At 46.3% G+C, this 25,309-nt stretch overlaps 1 protein-coding gene across 1 annotated transcript in view; it reads right to left on the minus strand.

Moving 5' to 3' along the window:
- GSE1 (Gse1 coiled-coil protein) overlaps nucleotides 1-25,309 on the minus strand; it is an 804,746-nt gene that overhangs the window by 25,660 nt on the left and 753,777 nt on the right. The window contains 6 exon segments of the mRNA XM_020989231.2: nucleotides 378-718; nucleotides 2,038-2,086; nucleotides 2,089-2,228; nucleotides 3,692-3,889; nucleotides 4,617-4,789; nucleotides 16,383-16,582. Coding sequence (XP_020844890.1) covers nucleotides 378-718; nucleotides 2,038-2,086; nucleotides 2,089-2,228; nucleotides 3,692-3,889; nucleotides 4,617-4,789; nucleotides 16,383-16,582 — 1,101 coding nt within the window.

Consider the following 25,309-nt stretch of genomic DNA (forward strand, 5'->3'; position numbering starts at 1 on the left):
GTATGGTATAGGGACTGGAAAGGCAGTCTTGGGAAACAAGGAAACCTGGGGTGGAAAGTCCTGCCTTGGACAACCAACCACACCAAACTGATGATCTTCTCAGTGGCCCCAGGCAGCTCTCAAGACCAGTAGCTACGCTGTATCGATAGAAGGAATTTCTACACTAGGAGTTTATACCTCAACAAGGTTAGACTAAAGGCATTCTACCACAGACTCCAAAAGAGCCTTTGGGTCATCTCTAAAATTCCTCCACAGCCAAGAGCTAATCAAGTCCATTCTGCGGCATCTAAACAGTCCATTTACCTTCACAATGGCCCATGCATCTACCTCCCAGAGCCGACCTGGAGGCCAGGCCAAGGCTTTGGGGCCATAGTCACCTGGTCTGTTTGGTGTGAGTTGCTCTGGAGGTTTCACCCGATCCTCTCCTGGAAGGACCCGTAGCCCATGCAGCTCGGACACTGGCAGGAACTGATTCTCCATGGTCTTGACCATCAGCTCCTTCTCTCGGGCTCGCTCACGTTGTCTCTCCAGTTCCTTTTCTCTTTCCCGCTCCCTCTCCTTCTCCCGCTCTCTTTCCAGTTCTTTTTCCCGTTCTCTCTCCCTTTCCCGCTCCTTCTCTCTCTCCCGATCAGCTTCTCGTTCTCTCTCCTTTTCCCGTTCCCTCTCTCGTTCTCTCTCCCGTTCCCTCTCCCGTCTCAGCTCTTCATCCATCTGTAACCTGAAAAGGAGGAATGATGAAAAAAAAATAAGTGGACACAAAGGTCATCCATAAAAACAGAGTATTCCAGAAAAAAAACCACCACCTAGAAATTGGCAAGTTATCCCAAGAACTTAATGAAAAGAAGCTCTGTATGTGAATTTGCAATAGACGTATATATCTGTATATGTGTATGTATGACATGTACGTATATATAATTCAAGCACTCTTTTGGAATCAATAATTTCTATTTGGTAAAACTGGGATTTCTATGAAAATGATATAGAAATTTAAATTGGTATCAAAGGACATCATGGATGAATGGGAAAGACACTCAGGTGATTCCTGACCCAAAGACAGCGTTCACACGACAGTGAAAGAATTGGAAAAAGGTCTCTGGGCCATTGAGCAAATTCTCAATGGAAGATTTATGGAAAAACATGGACAAGACCTGCCTAGGATTGGTGAGACCTGGGGAGGGTAGGACTGACCATGGCAGAATGAGGACCCACGCAATGATGATGGATCGAAGATCTTTCTATATAAAACACGGTCCCCTTCAACAGTCTAGTGAATGCTATGGAACTGTCCTCAGGCTAATGTTTTTAAAAGCATAAAATAAAATTTAAAACCATAGGTTTACAAAGGAAACAAGCTATATTGAAATACACCTAGCATATTGTGCTGTAAGAAATGATTGCAGAAAGACCTGGAAAACTGATGCAAAATGAACTGAGCAGAACCAGTAGAACACTGTATATAGTAACAGCAACACTGTACAATGATCAACTGTGAATGACTTAGCTATTCTTAACAATATAATGATCTAAGAATTCCAAAGGACTCATGATGAAAAATGCTATACACATCCAGAGAAAAAACTGATAGGAGTCTGAATGCAGATCTAAGCATACTTTTTTCACTTTCGCACGCGCATTTTTCTTTTGGTCTGTGCTTTCTTCTACAACAGGACTAATATGGAAATATGTTTTACATGATTATACATGTATAACCCATATCAAATTGCTTATCTCCGGGAGGGGGATGTGAGGTAGGGAGGGAGAAAACTTGGAACTCAAAACTATTTAAAAATGAATGTTAAAAATTGTCTTTACATATAATTTGGGGGAAATAGTATCTAAAAAAAAGAAAGAAATCCACCTAGCCAAATATTTTCTAAAAAAAAAAAAAGGAAAAGAAAAAAAAAGAAACATCAAATCAATGGAGCCCAGGTTAAGAAGCCCTGGTATAAGATGTCCTGAGATAGATACAGACACAGCTCTACGTGTGATGCTCTTCTTCCCACAAAAATGACGTTCCCACAATAGAACAGACTTTACCTCTCTGCAGTGAGGCTTGACATCCGCTCTGTCTGCAGTGCTGAGAGGATGAGTGAGAGAGCTCCGCAGGGTACCTAACCCCTGACAGGTGGAGGTGCATAGCTGACGGGTGTAAAGGAGGCAACGAGCCGGGGGTTGGGATCGGGTAGAAGGGGGACCGCAGCGCTGAAAGGCAGTAGGAATCATCCACCCTGGGGAGGGGAAAGAACAGAGTCAGCATCACACAATGGATGGTACCACTCAGGGGTGAGACCTTGACTCAATCTTGGGCAGCCATAACCAGGGAACTTCAGAGAAGACAAATATATTTTATATCCAGAGTGATTTTTGTTTATAGCAAAGGTTCTTATCTATATTTGTATCATGGACTCCTCTGGCAGTCTGGGGAAGATTATGGACCCAGTCTTAGAATAATGCAGAAAATAAATTATAATATGACAAGGGACACCAAAGGTGAATGAAAATATGTAAACTTTCCCCCCTCTATTCAAGTTCATGGAAGACCACCTAAAACTGGTCCATGCACCCCAGGTTAAGAGCTTCTGTTTCAGGGACTCTTAAGGCAGTTTAGGAAAGAAGTTTCCTGTGTCCAGGGAAAAGTTATGATATGGAAAGGGCATTAATATTATTAAGGTCAAAGAGTAAATGAGAAAAGTACCACCTAAGCTGGGTGGGTCAACTCCCAGGAAGAGGTGAGGGCTCATTCTCTTGAGGACAGAGGACACTGCCTCTGGGCTACTGAGATATGGGCCACAGATTCCAGTGGAAGCGACCCAGTACAGAAATAAGACCCTTGGCCAGCCACAGGTCTGAGTTACAGACCTGAGATTTGGGAAAGCTGGTCTGTCAAGGGCAACCGAGAGTACCTTCAACTATACTGACCATTCCCACCTTCCTGCTCAAAGGGTGGACACAGCTGACCTCTGACTGAATAGCCATGCATTACAGAAAACAGAAAGTCAAATCAATATGTGTGTGATCTTCGTCAAAGCACAATGATCCAAACAGAAGGCCCAGATTAACAGTCACCTTAGCTCTGGGGTCAAAGATGCAATCCTATTACTTTATGGTATATAGTATAGTATCCTAATTACACAATACTTTATAGTATAGAGTATAGTATAATTTACATAGGCATCAGGTTAGAATGGAGATGAGATTCTCAACGAATTCACTGCCTATGATCTGAAAGTATTTATTAAACATCTACTGCATGCTAGGTCCCGTGCTAAGTGCTTAGGATAAACATGTAAGCAAGAATCCCTGACCTTCAGGAACTTACCTTCTAATGATGTAAGTAAATTGGAATCTTACCTATTACTTATTGCTGATACCTTGAGAGGTCCCTAAAACGTAAGGCTTCTATACCAGATTTACCCCGGGACACTAGCAATGGCTAAAACAGGATTAGTTTTAAATCCTGCTTTGGGTTATGACCATCCTGGAAAAGTCCTCTCATCATGAAAACAGAACAAAACCAAAAACACCTGGAGAACCAGGATAAAGGGGAGAATCCAGCCAGATTTTTGGGCAGCCTCATGGTGATTTCGACATCAGTAACGCTCAACAAAGATTCGTGGTTGGCCCATGAGTGAGTGAAGAGGAGCAGGAAAGGAGGCTTCTCCTCTACCTTCCCTGGCTGCCATCTTCTTACCTGAAGGCGGGGTGTGGGAAGGGATGAGGGGCCAGGTAGCTGGGGTGGTAATAGGCAGCAGCAGTGGCTGGATCGAGGCTAATGGGCGGCAGTGAGGACATGCGGAGATCTTCCGTCGTGTGATAAGGTCGGAAGCTCCGCAGATAGTCCTCAGTGACGGTGCTGGGGGGGACCACATGATGTACAGGGCGCTGGAGGCTGCTGGGGAGATGATGAGACAAGAGGGGCAGCAGAGGTTAGCAGAAAGTTGTTTTTCTAGTCTAGGAAATTCATTAACCTATCTGCTCTCCTCTCTTCTGGTTCACTCAGGAGGGCTGGCTGCTGCTGCTCTTTCATCGCCGGGAGGGAAGAAGCTCTAATGAGATACTGCTCTTTAGGGAGGAGGCCTGGGGCTGGGAGCTGAACCAGCTGCTGTAAAGGCAGAGTCACAGCTGTCCTGCGGGCCACCCCTCGGGCTATCCCTCCTGTCCTTGGCCTTGGTGACCAGACCAGCCTCCCTGGGTACCCCAGGAGAGCCACGGGGTAAAGTGACTGACATGTGGCTGTCCTTACCACTTCTGAGCTGAGACCAAAGGACCTCAGATACCCGGGGAATTCTGGCTGCAAACATCTGAATGGGAGGTTCTCTGACAAAGTCAATCAGCAAGGGAGCGATTCTTAAAAGGAAGTGAATGAAAAGCAACCACAGATTGTGATCAAACAGGGCCCCCTCCTGGGGTGGAAGCTTGGGACCATCTGCCAGGGCTCTCGCCTTAATCTACTCCAGACACATTCACCCCTGGCAGGGAGTGTAGTGAACAGAGAATGGACAGTGCCTTGGTCCCAAGCCCTTAGCATCTGGGGCTGTTCCAAAGATTTTCCAGGGAAAATCAGTCCCAGTGAGATCTGCCCCCATCTCTTCCCTATCACCTGCCAGTTCACTCACTTCAGTGGTGGGAAGCGGGAGTCCTGAACGACAGAGCTGGGGGGGATGCTGAAGGGGTAGGGAGAACTCAGGAGGTGGGAAGGGATGGCCGGCCCTGCTGCCTTCTCCTGAGCCAGGGGCGGCTCCACGATCAGCCGGTCTCTGCTGCTGCCACTTCTAGAGCCTGCTTCTTGCTGCGAAACAGAAACAACAGGGCCAAGTCAGAAGAGGGGGAAGGGGCCTGGAACAAACAATGAAGCCAGATGGGTCTGGTGAGAAGGCCATTCAGCAGCATCCTCTGGTCAAGGGGTGTACTGCCAGGCCTCCTCTCTGGAGAAGCCTTACATCCAAACCTCAGGAAACCTAAGAACCCAAATGCACCTCACAGTCCAAAAATGGCTTTTCTTGTGATAATGTCCATTCAGGGCATGAATAGCAAATACAAGTGATCACACTATAGCGCTCACACACACACACACACACACACACACACACACACACACACACACACACACACACATATATACACAATCACATCCCAATCAAGCAACTTTCCAAAGCAGTCATTTCCATGCTGGGATTGTAATGCTCTCTGTCCTACAAGCATTACGGAAAGGGATATACTTCGGAAACAAGACCCAGAGGGTTGAAGCCTCCCTGGGTACCCACAGCTCCTGGAAATGAACTTTTCAACTCGACGTCAGGAAACATGGCGTATATCCTGCTCCAAAAGCCTTTAAGAGCCCTCCACAATACAAACCCAGCCAGCCCCTAAAGTGACACAAGGCATCAGCTGTGACAGCAGCTGCTTGGTTGCCATTACAGATATCCTGGCAGTCCCGATGCCCACACAGAGAGAGACAGGGGGCATCAGGAAGCTGGCACTGCTACTGGGGTCGAACAGGCCGGTCTGCAACCAGCCAGTCCCTGGGGTGGCCCTGGTATCAGCTGCAAAAGCAGCTGCTCTGCCTTGGCTGATCCAGCTCATTTGGTAACTCTAACACACAGACACACACAGAGGAGGGAGAGGAGGGCTGGACCCCATGGTCCCTGCAGCCAGCCCCTCCACTCCTGGCTGCCAGAGAGGCCTCAGCCAGAAACAGCAGATTCTGCAGAGGGTTGGACTGAAACAGGAAAGAGAGAAACCAACTTCAAAGGACTCAGAATGGTGAAGAACAGGCGGGGATTTAAGGACCAAAGGCCTCCACCACTTCCGGGAGTCACCATCTAGATTAAATGCAGGGGCTCAGGGGCCCTGAGGAAAAGAGACAGTGTGGTTCACTGAGTAGCACCAGGTTGAAGACAAGCTATGAACTCACGGTACCAGAGACCTAGGGACCTGGGTCCATTCAACCCAAAGTATATTAAGAAAGAGAAAACTGCTATGAGACTGAGAACCTGGAACCAAGACACCTACTGAAGTGTATTTAATAGTCATATAAATACCTGATGGCAGGGTTTCTACATACACGGGTAGGGGGCAGGTGGGGCTGGCACACACAGGGGTTGTACAGTCTAGACTGATTCTTTAGAACCGTCCTGGTGTCCTGTTAAGAGGATGGATCCGCTGTCTGCCTTGCACTGAAATTCTGTCTCTGCTGTTTACTACCCGCTGACCTCCTTTCTCTTTTCCAGGTCTGTTTCCTCATTTGGGGTTGTACTAAACGACCTCTTAAGGTCCCTTCCAATTCTAAATCTATGCCTTCTTTTTGGCCTCAGTTTCCTTCTCTTGTAAAATAAGGGGTCGGACCAGATGGTCTCGGAGGCCTGTAAAATAAGGGGGCTGGGCTACATCTGGTTTTTTGTGTCACGGACCCTTTTTAACACAGTATGGTTTCTCAATAAGTGACGGACAGGCTCCACTTCAGTTAAGAGATTAGTGAAGACAATGATGTCATTTTTTTTCCCCAGCCAAGTTCTCCAACTCCCAGAAATCTTTCCAAGGAGGTTCCCAGAGCCTAGCTTAAGAACCCTTGGACTCACTACCTGCCTCACCCATGATAAGCCACAATTTGAATTCAGCTCCTATGACTCGCAGGATTCAGTATCTTCACAACCCAGATCTGATATTAACTTAAAGCAATATCTATAGGGGATGTTTCAGTGGAAAGAGTGTTAGATCTATCCTCTGGCATTGAGTGACCTTTAGTTGCCACCTCCACAAAATGAGGATGCAATACCTATCTTATAGGGCTGTTGGAAGGAAGAAGCTTTAGAAGTTAGAGATATTTGTTTCCTCCTACACTAAGGATTGCCTGATAGGGATGGGACAGACTCTTACAGGCAAACCAACATGGACACAGCTGAATCATAACCCCCCAGTAAAAGTACACCTTTTATGAATGGGCTGTCATATGAAATAGTTTTGTATCTCCAAACCATTTTCATCAGTGTTCCCTAGATGCTTTCTGGCTTGGCAACGTCCCTTCTAAAATGTGTGAGGCTCATTTCAGAAACACCCAAATTCAGGGCAGCTAGGTGGCACAGTGGATAGAGTTCTGGTCCTGGATTCAGGAGGACTTGAGTTCAAATCTGGCCTCAGACACATAACACTAGCTGTGTGATCCTGGGCAAGTCATTTAATCCCGCTGCCGAGCTCCCCCCCCCCCAAAAAGGGAAAAGCTAGAAACACCCAAACTTAAGCCCTTCCTTCCATCGGCCTTCTATGCCCTGTCCTCATCTGTTTGGTTTGCTTCTCAAGCCTTCACTCACATATCTGTCAAGTCAATGAGCACGGACACCTGTTTTGTGCTAGGCACCATACCTGTTGACTTAATTATTAGAAGGATTTTAGGAAATGCACAATAAAAGATTCTTCCTTAGTCCCTTCTCACTGGCTGTTCTTCTCTAAAAAGATTCACCCTAAGGCTAAGAAAGCAGAACTCCTCCACCTAGGATCAAGGAAGGGGTTACCTGGTAGTAGGGTTCTAGAGTTGTTCTAAGTGGTCTACTCTAGAAAAATATTTATTAGGCTGTAACCTAAACAGGTGTTCAACCTTCTTCCTAACAGCAGCTAGACACCGTTGGGGAAGGTTCATGTGAATATTCTGCTGCACTATGAAATTCAATCCCTTTCTTGCCTGAAAAGTACCGCTACCATCCCATCCCATTGCCAACACTCACTATGGGTAAACAGAAATACTTGGTACCTGGATGGGCAGGTGCTCAAGCTCCTGGAGTCTCAGCTGATTTTAATCTGGGCCCAGGACTTTTTCGGCTACCTAGAGGTAGCTGAATTCCACTTTTCTTCCTTCCCCTCACTCTAGGGCCCCAACTTTTAACTCTTGTAGAGACAACGGTGTAGTGGGAAAAGCCTGGGATCTGGAGATCATGAGAACCAGGTTCCAGGTGCTCTGGAATTTCACTCCTGTGCTACAGGGTAACCCGCTTCACTTCAGCACCTCAGTGATACTCTTGGCCCTGTCTCTCAGGGATGCTGGATCGAACAACGTAACGTTTGCAAAGCACTTCAGGCATGTGAGTAGCTGTTTTTACTACTACAACTAACAGTGTTAGGAGAGAGAGGAAACCATGATGGGATTCTGGGCGCTGGGACAAAGCTAGGGGCAGCTCACTGGGTAGTTTGTCGCTGACTGGTGGCTGAGGCTTCTGCTGCCCAGTCAAGACTCCAGGTAGATACCTGGACCCAGAGATCTGGATTCTCTGGAGCCTGAAGGCCACTCAGGAACAGCGGAAGGCTGGCTTCAGGGGCAGGGCTGGTCCTCTGCCGTCACCCACTCAGGGAGAGGAAAGGAAAGACAGGTTTGTGAAATTCTAGATAGACTGAACAGAAGAAGAGTCTTGAGACCTGAGCCAAATGGAAGCTCTGATCTCATCCTGGCCAACAAGCTATGGGAAGCTAAGAGCAGGGCCAAGGAGGGAGGAGAAGATAACGAGCTTGTTTTGTTTCCCATGATGGACTGAAGGGATCCCTTCCAACTTGTGGCAGCTAGGTGGAGCAGTGGAGAGAACTCTGGACTTGGAGTCAGGAAGCCTTGGGTTTTATCCTGCCTGGTGCTTACTGGGTGACCTGGGCAAAATCATTTAACCTCTCAGCCTCAGTTTCCTCATCTGTGATATGGGAATAACAAAAGCACCTTCCACAGGGGGTTGTTTTGAGGATCAATGGGATGCTCTTTGTTTAAAACAAAAAATCGCAAACCTTTTAATGCTATGTTAGTTATCATTACTTTGCAAATTAACTTTTTATATGTATGTAAGCATGCACCTAGGTATCCTATCTCCTCAGCTAGTCTGTGAAGTCCACATGGGCTGAGACTATGGCTTATACTTCTTTTGCATTCCACCCTAGCCAGTGCATAGGATAGGATGCATTAGTAAACTAGAGTGTGGACTAGGTGGTCATTAAGGGACTTTCCTTCCAGCTCCAGTATGTAGTCTATGAGGCGGGTAGCTTGGGGTAAGGGTGGTACTGGGATAGGGCAACATAACCAGGTGTTATCTTTTTTTTTTTAAAGTAACAGCCTCATGGAAAACTCGAGTGCCCACAAAACATGTCCTATTTAACCTACCTACTTCCTTCAGCTCTGACAGTGCTAGATGTTTACTGGACCCAGGTCTGAAATAGACATTAAAGAGTCCCAAGGAACTCAGTGGGGGGGGGGCGTGCCATGGGCAGGCAAGGAGAGGAGAAAGAGGAAGATGCACCCAAGGCTCTTCTAGGTCTAGGTGATGAAGAGCTAGCTAGCTAGGGGAAGATGGGCACTGGCTGCTGCGCTGGACTCCACAGAAGATGAATGGCATGCTCTCAGAGGGAAAAGGCAGCCTTCCCTGGAATACAGGGACCCCTCTTGATGACTCAATTTTAAATTTCCAGGGGTGTGTGGGAGAGAAGGAAAGAAAGAGAAGGAGAGGGGAGAGATAGAGGGAGAGAAAAAAAGAGGGGAGACGAGAGGGATGTAAGAGAGAGGAAGGGGGGAGGGAGGGAAGGGGGGAGAAGGAGAGGGGGGAGAGAGAGGGGGGAGAGAGAGAGAGAGAGAGAGTGAGTGAGTGTGAGCGAGCTCACACATGCTTGGGTAGTGAAGGGAGGAGGGGGGGCTGGCTGGCAGAGGGAAGGAGCACATCATTACTGCACAGGCCGCCCTTCTTCAGGCAGACCATCCATCTTCATATCACCAGACAGTGACATCTTGGAACACGGAGCAGATAAGATTTAAGCAGCTCAGTGCCAGGCGGTGCTGTGCCATTGGGAGAATCGCCTTCATCAGTCAAGTGTATTTACTAAACACGGCCACAACAAACATTCAGCAAGCGGCTGATAGCTCCTCAAGACTTCATAATCTCTCCAGAAGATACATCGGCTATAATTAATTGAAAGAGATGGGACCCAGTGATTGGAATTTTTAATGAGGAACATCTGTTCCCTCTCTGTGAACAGCACTGGGCCACCCCTGCAACGCCCCAGACCCCCTTGCTCTCATACCCTGTGTGTGCCCTCTGACCTCCTCCATAAGGTTTGCTCATGGGATAATGATCTCAAGGCCCAGAAAAGGTCAAGAAAGACCAAATGGGATAGCAGCAAAGAATATGATGTGGGCTGGAAAAAAGAGGAGACGCCCTTGACTTTCCCTTCCAGAAGGCTAGGCCATCCCTGAAAGGAGGGCAACCACTGACTTGTAGAATATTTTAGGGCTAGAATGGATGAAAAAGGTCATGTAGTCCAAACCGCTTTTTTGACTTCACTTGTATAATGGGTCTGCCATTTTTTGTCTTCTCAATGTGTGGGAGAGAGGGTAAAGGGAAGGAGAGAATTTGGAGCTAAAAATAAAAATGTAGAAGAAAAAGTGCTTTAAAATCAAAGGGGCCCAACATGGTAGAATGGAAAGACCTAGATTTGGACTCCAAAGATCTGAGTTCCAATCCTGGATTAGGTATGTAATTATTAGCTGTGTCACCTTAGACATGTCACTTAGGTCTCCACCAGGTGATGGTTGTTTTGTCTGCAAAATGTTCTATTAAGGTTCCTTCTAACTCAAATTCTTAGGGTCTTCAGCCCTAGGGGGCTGATAATGAAGTACACTACCCACTTCTTAGAGGGGAAGTGGTAGACTTGGGTACAGAAATCAGACACAGACTTTTTGGACATGGCCAATACAGAATTTGTTTTTGCTTGACTGTGTATTTGTTGGAAGATTTTGTTGGAAGGAAAAGAAAATCTATTTCAATTAAGTGGGGTGAAATTAATTAAAAATAATCAATCTTGGGGTCTCCAACTCAGAGAGGGGATGAGATCTGCCCACAGTGGCACATGCAGTAACAAGAGTCTAAATTTGAACCCAAGGTTCCAATTCCAAATCCAACCCCATTCTCATTTTAGTGGGGCTGGGGGGAAGGGATGCCAACTTCGACAAAGGTCAAAGGGAAGTAAAGGCAGAGCCAGTGTTCCTATCACTCTCCAGTCCAGTAGCTTGCCCCTAGCTTGGTCCAAAGAAAAGGGAGATGCTGGGGCAGCTTGAGATAACCCTGCAAGGCTGGCATTATTCTTATTGGAAAACACATGGAACTGGGAAAGGGAGAAGGGGTTTCTGTTCAGAATACCCTGGTGGGTGGGCTGTTTTCCAACAGGCCTGGAGTGAAGGAGCAGAAGGAGAAAGATGGGAGTGGTGGGTGATAGGTTCATTTATTACCTGCCTGCCTTTCCATTTATAAGTGGCTCTGTTTTCAGACGATGCAGATGCCTGAGGAGCTAAGCAGGATGGCAAGGATAAAGTCTTTTGAGAAATGCCATAAACCAAACAGGTTACTCAGGTATCACATCCAAGGCAAACAGGGAAGAAGACCCTGTGGAAATACATCCTGGCCACTGTCCTGGGCCCTCCTGCCTGCCCCCAGTACTCAGGAGGCATTTAGAAAAAAGGAAAAAAAGAATTCACTGGGTTTGTCTTTTGAGCTGCAGGCTGGGAGCAAGGCTTCCTTTCCTTCTGGGCTGGGGTCTGAAGGGAGATGGGAGGGGCTCAGAATCCATGGCTTGCTGCAGCAGGTAACCCCAGATCTACTTGGCTCCAGGACTGCAGCTGGGGGCAAGATAAGGGCAAGCCAGAGCCTTCCCAGTTATCTCTGATTAAAGATGCCAGACCCCCTGAAGGAGGGGGCTCTCCTCCAGCTACAGGGGCCATGTGTTCTAAACTCTCTGGCTGAACCAATAGGAGGAATCCCATTATCTCCTCTGTCGGCTCTGATTTGCAACAAATAATGGCTTGATTAATTAATAAGCAGGCCAAGCTGGATAGAACAGACCCAGGGATGACCTTGGTACCTCCACTCACAGGGGTGGGGGATGGTGGAGGGCTTTGCTGGGGAAGAGAGACAGGAACAAGATTCTGAGGAGCCCACAGAGCGTGTGCATAAATCCTGAGGAAAAAAAGCATCCTGTGGTTGGCTAGTTTTCAGAGCTGTGGCCCTGAAGGATGTGGGGGGCAGATGGCACCATCCGGGTCTCAGAGTTTCAAATAGAAAAAGCTAAAGTGGGTGGGGGTGGAAAACAGGGTGGGGGTTGGGGGAAGCAAACATCAACAACACCACACACACACACACACACACACACACACACACACACACACACACACACACACACACACACCTGCCACGAAAGGATAATTCTGTCCTCTCATCTCCCATCTGGAGACCAGCCAACTTCATAGAGGGCCAACAGGGAACTGGGTCACAAAGCTTAGCAGGATGGAAAGGGCCTGCATAGGGGGAAAATGTGGGGGGAGGTGACAGTCCTGTGACCCCCCCACCAGAGATCAATGGCACCACATAGCCAAGGATCAGGGCCGGTCGCCCAGGAAGTTATGGCACCATCCCACCCCCCATCCCCATAGGACGGGCGGGTTTCAAAAGGCTCAGTGTTTTAACTGGAGGGTGGAAAACACTGCTTGGGCCCTTTCTAAAAAGGCAGCATCTGTGGGGGCTGCTATTTATTTATTTATTTATTTTCGAGCGGCGGCTGGAAGTGCAGCTGCAATGATGAAAGAAGGGGAGGGGCACCCCATTCGAGGGAGAGAAAATCAGTCATTCCCTGGTGATTAGTGAATAATTTCCCCCAGTCAGAACGAAGGACATGCCCTATTAGGTTTAAAATAGACTAGTCTTCATTTAATCTGTCCCTTCACAGCCTCCCTATTACCTTGGAAATATTGGTAACCCCCACGAAGGGGCCCGGTGATGGATTGACTTCACCAATTCCCCGCTTATTTCAGCATCCAACATCCGGACCCCTTTAATGACTCATTCCCAATAACTTTATGAAGTTATCCTTCTTTGCTCCGTGCCTGTCTCTTCTTTAACTGTCCCCCTCCTCCCATTCTCTCCCCTCCTCCCATTCTCTCCCCTCCCCCGTCTTTCCTTTCCCCCCTCCCCCCAAAAGGATTAAATTCTCAATTGCGTCTTTGTGCTCGAGTTGATGGGCCATACATCATATATTAATCCAATTCCTGAATCCTTCCAGCTTTCCCTGGTGGCCTCAGTGTTTCATTAACCGCTGTGGTGGTAAATTGCTGGAAGCAGATATATCACGGCCCTTTCTCTGGGGTTACTAAATATTTCTGAGGCAGTAAGGACCCTCTGAGGAGAGCGATGGCGTGCAGTGCGTATGAGTCACCCAGCAAGGCACTTCAGGCTCCATGAGGGGAATATTTATGAGCGCTCCTGCACCCGTGTTACTGAAGACAGCGGGCCCGGGCATCTGCTGAATTGGGGAGCAGGGAGGGAAAGAAGGGAGACAGATGTCCTCCATCCTCTGTGTCTGCAAAGGGGCTCCCACGTTGGCGGAAGAACTGAGCAGGGACAGGGGGTGCTCAATCTCCCGCAGTGCGAGGCAAGAGCCAGGGCCAAGCCCCAGAAGGAGGGCAATGAAATTGCAGCCTTCTATCTTCTCTGCATATGGTAAAAAGACAAGGCCCAGGGGACTGCAAATAGAAACTACTGGAGAAAAGGGGGAGGAAAAAAGAACAACCCCACAGAAGCTGCAAACCTCCCCCATGCCACTCACCAGGTCCCAGCAGCAAAGAAGGAAACAGGCATTTATTAAGCACCTACTATATGCCAGGCACTATGCAAAGTGCTTTACAACTGTGAACTCATCTTGTACTCTACACCGGGAAAAAATAACAATTTCCAGATAATTTTTTTTGGAAGGGGAGGAAAGCTATGACTAAGACTACATTTTGGGGGGGTTTGTTTTTGTAGCCAGGCAACTGGGTTCACTGACTTGCCCAGGGTCGCACAGCTAGTGAGTCTCATGTGTCTGAGGCTGGATTTGAACTCAGGTCCTCCCGACTCCAGGGCCAGTGTTCTATCCACTGCACCACCTAGCTGCCCCTAAAAATACCTTTACCAAATTGCCTTTCTCATCCTCCATCCAATTCTCACCATGTGACTCTGGTCTTTATGAAACTTTGAAACAAAGCACATTTTTCTCTGACCTCTTGACAATGAAGTTAAAAACCTTAGGGAAGTTGTTTGCTTGGTTTTTTTCCCCCTGACAATTCAAAGCCCTGAAGATATAACTTAGTAATGAAAATCCCTCCTTTGAGGTGTCACTTGCAATAGAGCAAATTAATTTCATTCAAGATACTGTTGTATAAGAGCCAAACTATTTACGATGACACTGGTTTTAAAAGTTACATCATCATCATTTTTTTATAGCAAGCATTTTATATTATGTCCTCCTAACAACCCTGGGGGTAAGAGATATCACCACCATCTTCATTTTACAGTTGAAGAAACTGAGGCAGACACAAGTTTAAGTGACTTGCCAAAGCTAATAGACAGTGAGAAAGTGAGAAAGAAAAAGCACTTGAAGCCATTATGGAGACATCCCATCCCCAACCCTTTTAAAACCTCAGGTAAGGGGCAGACATGACACTAAGGAGGCATCTGAAAGATACTTAGGACTTTTGGCAGGTGCCAAGTCTCCTGAAATTAGGGGGAATCTCCCACCACCTTGCCCCATCCTCAGGCTTTCCATTTCTGCATTGTGACTTCATAAAGACCCTTTGCCTCCAAATGCCATTGTTTTTGGGGTTTTTTTGGTTTTTTTGCTAGGCAATGGGGTTAAGTGACTTGCCCAGGGTCACACAGCTAGTGAGTGTTATGTGTCTGAGGCCAGATTCGAACTCAGGTCCTCCTGACTTCAGGGCCAGTGCTCTATCCACTGCACCACTTAGCTGCTGCCCCAGGTGCTTTTTCATTGCTCACTGACTTTGACATACATTCTCACTTGGTCCTCACAGGTTTTATCCATTTTTTGTTTTCCAGGTAAGGAGAGACCCCAAGTTCAGGGGTCTGCGTGAGAACTATCTTAGAGAGATAGGGGGAGAGGGCAAAGAGTGCTGACATTCTTGGAAGACAGTAATGAGATGGTGAACATTGGCTCCTTGGGAGCTGGGGGGTCAGGAGATGGTGAACATTGGCTCCTTGGGAGCTGGGTCAAAGGGGTAATGGGCCTAGGCAGAAGGAAAAAAAGCAAATGAGTTAACTCCCAGCCAGCTGGAGAATTTAGGATTTCTGGGCCTTCCTCCAGATTCAGGGAGGGCCAGTTTCACTCCCAAAAGGCAGCACTTCTTGAGACTTAAAATTGTCATCACCAGCAGGTATTTGGGATGAAGTCCATCCCAGCCACCAGATGCTTTAATCGTGGACAGGCTGAAGAGTCCCCACAATGTAACTGCTCCCAATTGTGCAGGGCAGGAGATGTCTGTAGAGAGTTCTAGGTAGGAATTTTGTGCATCACTTGAAGCAGCAGATTTTCTTCCCTCCTCAAACCCCTTCCCATTTTTCTTTGCGGTTTAATTAGTATTTCCAAGTGGTGTAATCCCTCCGGGAACAGTCATAAAAATCCAGGAGAGAATCACTGCTAACAATGGTTCTTAATTAGGAAGTGCTTCACTCTAGACTGCAGCGTGCGTGCGTGTGCGCGCGCGCACGTGTGTGTGTGTGTGTGTGTGTGTGTGTGTGTGTGTGTGTGTGGTGTGCGTGCATGTGAGGCCAAGACCCAAAGACTCAGGCAGCTGCACAGAGATGGCAGGGCTTGTGGGGATGGTTGGATGAAGCCTGGCCCTGGGTGGGGTGCGCTGAAAAGGATAACCCAGCCAGTGCCTTTTATCACTACTGTCATTTGAAGGCCAATTCCCAATTTTCTGTTGTTTCTGCTCTCTTCAGTTTCTTACACCCGGAAGCTTTATTCATGGGCTTTTTGCACAGCTGGGAGCCAAGGTGACTGGAATGTGATGAGCGACTCTAGGAGGGTTTTCTGTTTAGACCGAGAGGGCATCTAAAGGCCATCTAGTTCAACAAGACCTATTCATTTGACAGAGGGAGAGACCGAGACCCGGAGTGTAGAAGGGACTTATCCAAAATCACACAGTAAATATGTGGCAAGGCTAGGAGCCAGTCCTCTGTGCCTCAATTTTATCATCTGTAAAATGGGAATAATGATTTCTTACTTTCCCTACCTCATGGGTTCACTTTGTGCATCTCAATAAATGGAATTAGTATTACGGGCGTCTGTCAGCTCCTCTTTCTTTTAATCAGGTCTTGAAAAATTAGATAGCTTTCCCCCCTTTGCAAGAAATGGATTTGATCTGACCTCGAGAAAAGGCAGGCAGCCATCTTCCCAAGTATCTAGTATGTAGTGTACAACCAAGATAGGCTGTGGAGTGGCTTAATCCTTTGTCAAACAAAGTCCAGCTCTTGAGCATGCGCGCGCACACAAACACACACCCCCCGAGTCCTAGCCACAGACTAGAAACACGTCCACTTTACCTGTCGGCTCTCACTTCTCCAGACACCATTGACAGTTTTTGTTGGCGCGATGGTGACCACCGGGGGCGTGCTGGGGACGCTGTGGCCCCCCGGAGGGACAATGATGGGGCCCATGGGCACTCGCTTGGGCGTGCTAGCAGGAGAGCTGTGGTTGGTTGCTGGAGAAGAGACTGGGGAAGACTCACTGCTTATTGAAGACCCTGCAAGAGAACAAAGAGTGTGAAGCACGGGGGAAGAAAAAAGGACAACACGGCAGCACTGCATTTAGGATGGGTGTGTCAAGACCCCAAGGCGATGGCAGGCACCATGTCCACCCCATCAACCAGACTGATTCAAGATTGCAGAGCCTCCCACAGAGGTCCTCCTCTTTCCTGCCTGAGATGAACAGGAGAGAGGGACGGAGGGAGGGAGGGAGATGTACTGGGCCGAGGCTGGACCACCTGGGACCAAGATTGGGCACGTAAGCCTGGGTCAGGTGACTTCACTTTCCTTCTGTAAAATGAGAGGAGAGGAGTAGATTGTTTCCGCAATCCCCTTCCAGCCCTGAAGTTCTTCTGCCGGACCTCCTGAAGTGGCCTTTCCTTTCTCTCAACTCTTCTAAGGACTGTCTATGTGGTTCCTGAAATGCCTTTTGGCTCTAAACGTGTGCTCTTCAGGTACTTCCATACAGGCAGCTAGAGCATCGGGCCTGGAATCAGGGAAGTCTTAAGTTCAGATCTGGCCTCAAGACTCTTGCTAGAGGGGCAGCTAGGTGGCGAAGCGGATAGAGCTCCGGCCTTGGAGTCAGGAGGACCTGAATTCAAATCTGGCCTCAGACACTTGACGCTCCTAGTTGTATGACCCTGGGCAAGTCACTTAACCTCTGGAAGCCTCAGTCTTCACAAGAAACAGTATCTGTTTCGAGCTTTAAAACTTTCTATGACTCATTAGCTATTATAAATCTTATTGTTACTCTTATTACAAGACGGTTCAACTCAGAGCAGGGCTCAGAGCTTCTCCTAGTGCATTTAGGCATCTGTTTGTAGCTATTCACTGCAAAGTGAACGAAAAAAACCCACAGACACTGTAAGAAGAGCTCTGGACTTGGGAGGCGAATGTAGTTTCTAGTCCCAGCTCTACTAACAACTCCTTCTGTGTCCTAATAGGGCAAGTCACCGGACTGCTCTGAGCCTCAGTTTCCTCATTTGTAAAACAAGAGGATTGGATCTGATGGCTTTGGAGAGCCCTTCCGGGACTCAATCTCTAATTCTGGGCCAGTGCTCTTCCAATGATCCTCAAGCAGGAAAAGGGGGCACCCAGACACTTATTTAGCATCTGCCAGGCAAATCAGTGGGCAGCTAGGTGGCGTCATAGTGCACAGAGTGCCAGGCCTGGAGTCGGGAAGACTCATCTTCCTGAGTTCAAATCTGGCCTCAGACATTTACTAGCTGTGTGACCCTGGCCAAGTCACTTAACCTTGTTGCCCTCAGTTTCCTCATCTGTCAAATGAGCCGGAAAAGGAAATGGCAAACCACTCCAGTCTCTCTGCAAGAAAACCCCAAATGGGGTCACAGAGTCAGACATGACTGAGATGATTAAACAACAAAATCAAATCAATATGCTAGTTTTCCAGGCACATCTCCAGTTGAATGGTCTCCAAGAGGTTTTGCTCCCCTTTCCCCAATAACCTCACAATGCCCATGTCTTTTGCCCCTCTCTCTAATGCACTTAAATATATTTATCTATGAGTCTTATCACCTGACCAGACTGTGAAAGCAGCTAACCTGTCTTACCTAAACTTCGTAGCTACACAGAACTGGAGTCACAGATCATGAGTTCTAATTCTGACTGTTAAGCTTTGAGCTTCACATCAAATGGGCCTCAGTTTCCTCATCTGTCAAATAATGGGGTTGGACCAGATCACCAGCGGTCTCCTTTATTTCTGAACCTGTAATCCTCATGCCTAATACAATGTTCCACACATAGAAGGTGTTTAACAAAATGTCTGCAGAGCTCAATCTTTTGGCCATGCTTACCCTTTCCCATCGAGAATCAGAGTTGAGTGTATGAGTCAAAATTAGGACAAAGGCTCAGGAGACGCTAAGCTTCCTATAGACGCCAAACCCCATCAAACCCAGTTCCTGTGACAGGGTAGGGAGGGTTGGGACAAAACTGCAGTGATGTATCATGAAAAGAGTAGCAGGAGGACCCATAGTAGAATTCTGGCTTTGTAAAAGAGACAACCCCCCAAAATTAAAAAAAAGCAGGGCAGCTAGGTGGCTTAGTGGATAGAGCTCTGGCCTTGGAGTCAGGAAGACCTGAGTTCAAATCTGGCCTCAGACACTTGACACTTACTAGCTGTATGACCTTGGGCAAGTCACTTAACCCTGATTGTCTCACCAAAAAGCAAAAAAATTAAATTTAATTTAAAAATTTAAAAAATAAAAGAGACAACCCAAGATCTCATCCAGCTAGAAAGTCTGTGATGGATCCCAGAGGTTCCTCCATCTAAATAAGCCTAAACCAAAGGCCTACTGTGTGCATTTTGCTGTCTCAGGTGCTTTGGGGGCTCCAAAGATGAATAAGATACGATCCTTGATGCCATAGGAAATAAACAGAAAGCTAAGCAATATAGGAAACTGTCAAGATAATCTATATTGGCCTTTCGGCCAATGAGTAGTCATTGATTACCTGGTCTAGGCACCAAATAAAAGTATGGAGAGCATTGTGAACATGCATGGTTTGGGAAGGCTCCATTGGAGAAGGTGAGGCTTGAACTGGGCTCTAAAAAATGGGAAGGCAAAGATGGGCAGGGAAGAAAAGACAAATGATCAAAATGGTCTTTTAATCCAGTTTTGTGCAGGATTGAGAACAAGTAGGGGGAAGGGGGGGGGGGGAAGTGCTGAGAAAGGAAACTTATAGCCATGCAGGTAAAGATAAGGGAAGATGCCAGAGATTTTCAAAAGAACTCGAACCCTGGTGACTGAATAAAGCTGTGTGAGTTTGAGGGAGAGAGGATGGAGATAAGCCAAAGATAATTCAAAGATTCTGAGACTTGAGCTGACTTGGTGGCACGGCAGAGAGAAACTGGAAGTCAGGAAGGAGAGGAATGATGAGGAGTTTCACTTTAGATACTGTTGAGTTTGAAGTGACAGGGCATTTGAGGCAGCAGGCAGTTAGTTATACTGAACTGGAATTTGGGGAGAGAGGGGGATAGGGCCCATTGGCCATGGCACTTGGGGCCTACTTTGAAACAGGGTTTCAAAGCCTCCAAAAACTATTAGTAATTTGTTTATTATTCAATACGCCCCTGGTCAGCTCAGGTAGCTTGGTCACACAGGAAGTGGGTGATGGAAAATCCTTTGTGGGAGGTACTGGGAGGTGGGGGCAGCATCTTTTTTATCTGTGGCTTCTGGCACCTCCCCCAATTGAGCACTTCCCCTTGCCCTGAGGGAAGTGTCAGAATGATACCAGACCATCCTATCTCCAAAGCTGCACCCCTTCCACTGCACATAACACCTTCATTATTGTTTTCTCTTTCTCAACACTCCTGCATTTAATATAGTGCTCTGCACACAGTAGGTGCTTAATAAAAGTTTAGGGGTGAGGTGAATGATAGGATTGGGTGGCTGCCGCCAACCTAGAGATATATGCATTTGATGGGGTCGAACGTCTATTTCAAGACTGAGATAGGGGCTTAAGGAATATTAAGAATTATTCAAAGCCTAAACATTTGCACCACTCTCTTCTCCCACCTCCAAGAATCCAGGAGAGACAATGTTCAGCATGGGTAGCATTGTACAGCAATTAGTCAGTGACGCACAATCATCTTGTAAAGGGCATTATGGGAAAATCTTCTCTACTGAAGCCATCACAAAATTTCAGACTTGTTAAGGCCCTCAAGCTCCAAGCTTCAAGCCATACTTCAGTAGGAAACCCTTGCTCAAGGTGAGTCATTCTTATAGGGAGTCCTTCGGATCACAGGATTTGAGAGCTAGAAAAGGGCACCTGTCTACCAGCCAAATAGAGGGTACCTCGTCCAATCAATACCTCAGCAGGAATTTCTCCAGCAACATCCCGATCAAGAGGGTCATTACCTGCTCCAGTATTTCCAGTAGCAGTGAGTTTACTCTCTACATTTTAATCAGGATGGTCTCCAATCAAGCTCTATTTCCAGGATTCCTGAATACAAGAAGAAGGAAGCTGGGAAGAGATGGTGATTCAACAGGAAGGAATGACTGGATTCAGGACCAAAGCTAAGGCTAAGAGAGGTGGCCTGGAAGGCCACCTGGAACGAACAGAGCAAGATTTCTACTTGGAAACTGACATGATAGCGTTGAAGAATCATGGGTGAAGCACAGAAGGGATCACAAGAGCCATTCCCCAAGAGATGAGTGGTCAGGCAGGTTTTAAAAGAGGACACGCAAATTAGCAACAACCACATGAAAGAATGCTACAAGCCATTAGGAAGAAAAATGCAAATTAAAACAACTTTAGAGGTTTTACCCCCACACCCATCAGCAAGGACGGCAAAAGACAAAGATGCTACACTTTGGAGGAACCTTCAGAAGACACTTGATGAAAAGATGTGAATTGGTCTGATTGTTTTGGAAACAATTTGGAACAATATCCAGAGCCACTAAATTGTATGTTAACTTTTAAACCAGAAATACCACTTCAGAGTACATGTGGCAAGAAGGCAACAATTTATTTAAAAAAAAAAAAAAGGAGGTAGCTGAGTGGCTCTGGTGGATACAGTTTCGGACCTGGAGTCAAGAAGACACAAATTCAAATCTAGCCTCATCTATTTACTAGCTGGGACTGACTTACTTAATTTCCCTCAGCCTCAGTATACGTAACTGCATGGCTTCATAGGTCCCTTATACCTCTAAATCTGTACCTGTATGGCGCTAATTTTATAGAGGTTGCTGGGTGGTCCAGTATATAACATGCCAGACCTGAAGTCAGAACAGACTGGAGTTTGAATCTAGCCTCACACACTTGCTGATTGTATGACCCTGGGGAGTCAGTTCACCTCAGCCTCAGTTTCCTCATTTATAAAATGGGGGCAATAATAACATCTACCCCCCAGGGTTGTTGGGAGGTCAAAATGAGATAATACTTGCAAAACACTTCACAAACCTTTCAAAAAAAAAGCTAATATTAACAACAATAAGTATTTCCAGCATCCCTTTTTGTAGAGCAAAGAAGTAGAAGGGAAAGTGGGTTCCTATCAACTGGGGAACATCTGAACAAATGATGCTCTATGAACTGTAATGGAGGGTCACTATATCATCAAGAAATGATGAATATAGAGAAACAGATGATGAGTAGAAATAAGCATAGTACAGTCATATATGTATGTGTATATATGTGTATGTTTATAGATATCTATATGTGTATACCTATCTATATCTGTACTTATCTATACACACACACACACACACACACACATGTCCATGCTTAATTGTAGCCTTCTTTAGGGGAAGGGGGAAGGAAAGAGGGAAAAATAAAGTAAAAAGTACACAGCAAAAAAACAAAAGAAAACCAACAAGGAAGCAAAGAAAGGCTAAGCAGCTTTGAAAATGATGTGTAGTATTTCTTATATAGGTTTCCTTGAAATGGAAATTTATTGTTTTATATTGAATGCTGTGTACATGGAAATTTTTTTCTTTTCTCATTTTGTACTTAAATTTAAAATAAATTTTAAATTTTACCCTCCAAAAATGATGAATATGAAGAAAACTGGGAGAGATTCTTATGAACAGATGCAGAATGAAACAAACAGAACCCCGAGAACAATTTATGCAAAGACCACAGTACCATGAAGGAAAACAATGGGAAAGACTTCAAAGCTGGGACCAAGCATAACTTCAGAAGACCCATGGGCCCTGTGCTTCCTTCAAAGAAAGCTTCATGATTTTCAGACATGGCCAGTGGTGGCTTGGCTTGACTAGCTGACTGTTCAAAGAGAGGGAAGATCTAAGAGATCTGGGGGAGGAAGGTAGGGGAGAAGCACAACAGCATTGTAACCATGAAGAAAAGCAAACCAAAGCAGGTCACCTGCCAGCCTGAGAAGAGTAGTTTGAGGGAAGAAAACCTGGTGTGAAGGGGAGGGGTAACTTCCAACTGGGGGAAAGGGGAGAAGATGGCTACTGTTGCCCGCTGTGGTTTCCAAGTCCTCCCACCCTCTTGGTTTCCTGCTACAATAACCTTGTATGATCTTAGCTGCTAATAATTCTATCCTAGAGCAGCCTCTTCCAAAGAATTACTTTGTATTTCCTTTAGGTCCTCTATCCTGGTCTGTGTACACAGCGTCCCCTCAGTAGACTATAAGCTCCTTGAGGGAAGGGGCAGTTTCTTTTTCTTGTGTCTATCTCCAGGGCCTGAAGTGGCAGCAGCTCAAAAAGTGCTCCAATGGAATAAAAAGCCAAAAGATGCATTAGCAATCCATGCCTCTCCCTCCTCTAATTCCTCTTGTGGTAACAAGGTGGGGTCTCACCTCATTCTCTTTGAATTTGGCTCTAATGATCTTGCCCTTCAAGGCCCTGAGGCCTGGAAACAGGATGTGGGAGCCACTGCCAACTGCAACATTTCCCAGTCCCTTAGCCCATGGGGGAATTCTGGTGTTTAAAGGCCCTAGGCTTAGGCCCCAGCAAGGCTGAATTCCTCACACCTCATCTATTCAGCCCAAGAACCACAACAATTATGCCTTGTGGCACCAATTTACTCCCCTCACCCCCCCCCCAAAGTTGGCTGTCTCAGCCAAGCACCCATTACTCTCCCTTAAACCCACAGTTCATTTCCTCCCATGGTTTAGCTAAATGCAAAACCAAACAGGGATGGGCCTCAAGGAAGCAACAATCTGCCAGAGACCCATGGTCAGGTAGTTTGAACCCAGAGGCTCCGCCACGTGCAGAAAAACACACAAGGCGCCTTGGGGACGGAGGAAAGAATCGGGACACACTGACCTTGCCTGAAAGGAAAGACAATATAATTGGAAAAAGACAAGACACACACAAGGACAAAATGTCTTAAAGCAAGAAACAAAAAAGCTACAGAGAACAGTGTGCACAGAACACACAGGACTCCCCTGTTATTAGTCAAATCGTAAAAGGAAGTCCAATGCTGCAGGGACGGTGGCAGGACCAGGAAACTGGGGCTTCTATCTCATAGGATCTGTCGTGGGTTTTACCAGTAACATCCATGCTAATGACTTGAATAGGGGAAGATGCTCAGAGTCCCAAGATGGCAGAAAGGACTTGCTATTTTACTCGCTGGGTGAATATGGGCATCAGTTTCTTTATCTGTAAAATGGATGAGTCCTCCCAAGGTCACCTCTAAGATCTCTTATAGTGCTAAAGGACTGTATACATCATCACCCCACCCCCACCCCCCAACAGAAGCCTCCCTGAGGTCAAGGGCTGTTTCATGTTTGTTTCTGGTTGCCTGGAACTCCTCGGGTTCTAGTCTCAGCTTGGCCATTTATATAATGATGGGCCTTCTTTGAAACCTAATTTCCCTTGTCTGGGCCTTAATCTGGGATTTTGAGGCATTCGACCAGAAACTCTCTAAGGAACTGTCTAAACATTCTATGATTCCACAGGACAGATTAACCAGGTGAACTGAAGGGGGCAACACTTAATGCTAAATGTGAAAATGACAAAATAACAACAATAATGATATAATAATAATGATAACAGCAGCAGTTATATGAGTGGAAAGTGAAGTAAGGCTTCATATAGGCCCTCTCCTCCATTCTCAACATCTTTATTGCTTAGAGTAGACACCTGCCTTCTCAGATTTTTTTTTTGGGGGGGGTAGGTAGGGGAAGAACAGCACCTGATCCACGCACAGGAAAGGACTGTCTTCAGGTTAACTGGGTTTTGAAATATGTTTCTTTAGTTTTCAACTAAAAGCCACATTATAATCTATTGGCTGAGGACCCCTAAGCTCTGATGAATATTATACTTGTTTGTCTGCTCTTATCCTCATACTCTCAGTTTATTTATCATCTCAAATGGCTACCAAAATGGGAAGTGAAAAGGAGGTAAAAACAAAATGTGGCAATAAAAAAACTAAAAAACATCTAAAAGAAATTATCTGATAAAAATGGGGCTAGGGGAGGAGGTCTTGTCTGGGCTTTTTAAATTACCCTCTTAAATGCCCAAAGGCTTCAAGGGTGAATGGAACAACTAGAAGAAGGGGGAAATCAGAATAGGCTTTGCAGAAGAAATCAAATTCTGAATAGGGTTGAAAAGCTGGGAGAGATGTAGTCTGGTAGAGATATCAGAGATATCTGGGTTTCAGTCCTAACTTCCTATCTGAATGATGATACAAAAGTCTCTTTACTTCTCTGGGACTCAATATCCTCATCTGTAAAATGGGAGGGTCAGATTACAGAGCTGGGAAGGGATTTTTGAAATTACCTTGCCCAACCCTCTCAGGATCTCAAGGATTCTCCGTATTTTAACACCTATGACTTATGAAGGTGCTGATCCCAGAATCAGTTCTCTGACTTCTCTACTATGCACCACTGTGGTACCTTCTCTGGCCACCCCCACCATACTTTTTTTAAAAATTCCTTTTTGCGTGTTATCTTCCTTCATTAGACTGTAAGATCCTTAAGGACAGGGACTGTCTTGTTTGCATTTGTATCCTTAGGACAGTACCTAGCACATAGCAGGAACTAGATCACTATTTATTGACTGACCTTTTGTGTTCCAGTTTCTGAGGGCCCTCCTAGAGCTAACATTCCATGATTCCCAGAGTCTTGTTCCCTAGAGTAAGGAGAGGGAGGGAGAAACACAGCCCAGCAGAGAGGTAAGACAGAAATCTCAATCAGATTTAAGAAAAGGACAAAGTTTAGCTGCCTTGCTTCAGGCACAAAAATGAGTATTTCTGCTCGGGTGCCTTTAAATCCACTCCCAGCTCTGGCTAGGGCTTCA

The sequence above is a fragment of the Phascolarctos cinereus genome, unplaced genomic scaffold (genome assembly GCF_003287225.1).
Source record: "Phascolarctos cinereus isolate Bilbo 61053 unplaced genomic scaffold, phaCin_HiC Scaffold_2;HRSCAF=192, whole genome shotgun sequence".
Lineage (NCBI taxonomy): Eukaryota > Metazoa > Chordata > Mammalia > Diprotodontia > Phascolarctidae > Phascolarctos > Phascolarctos cinereus.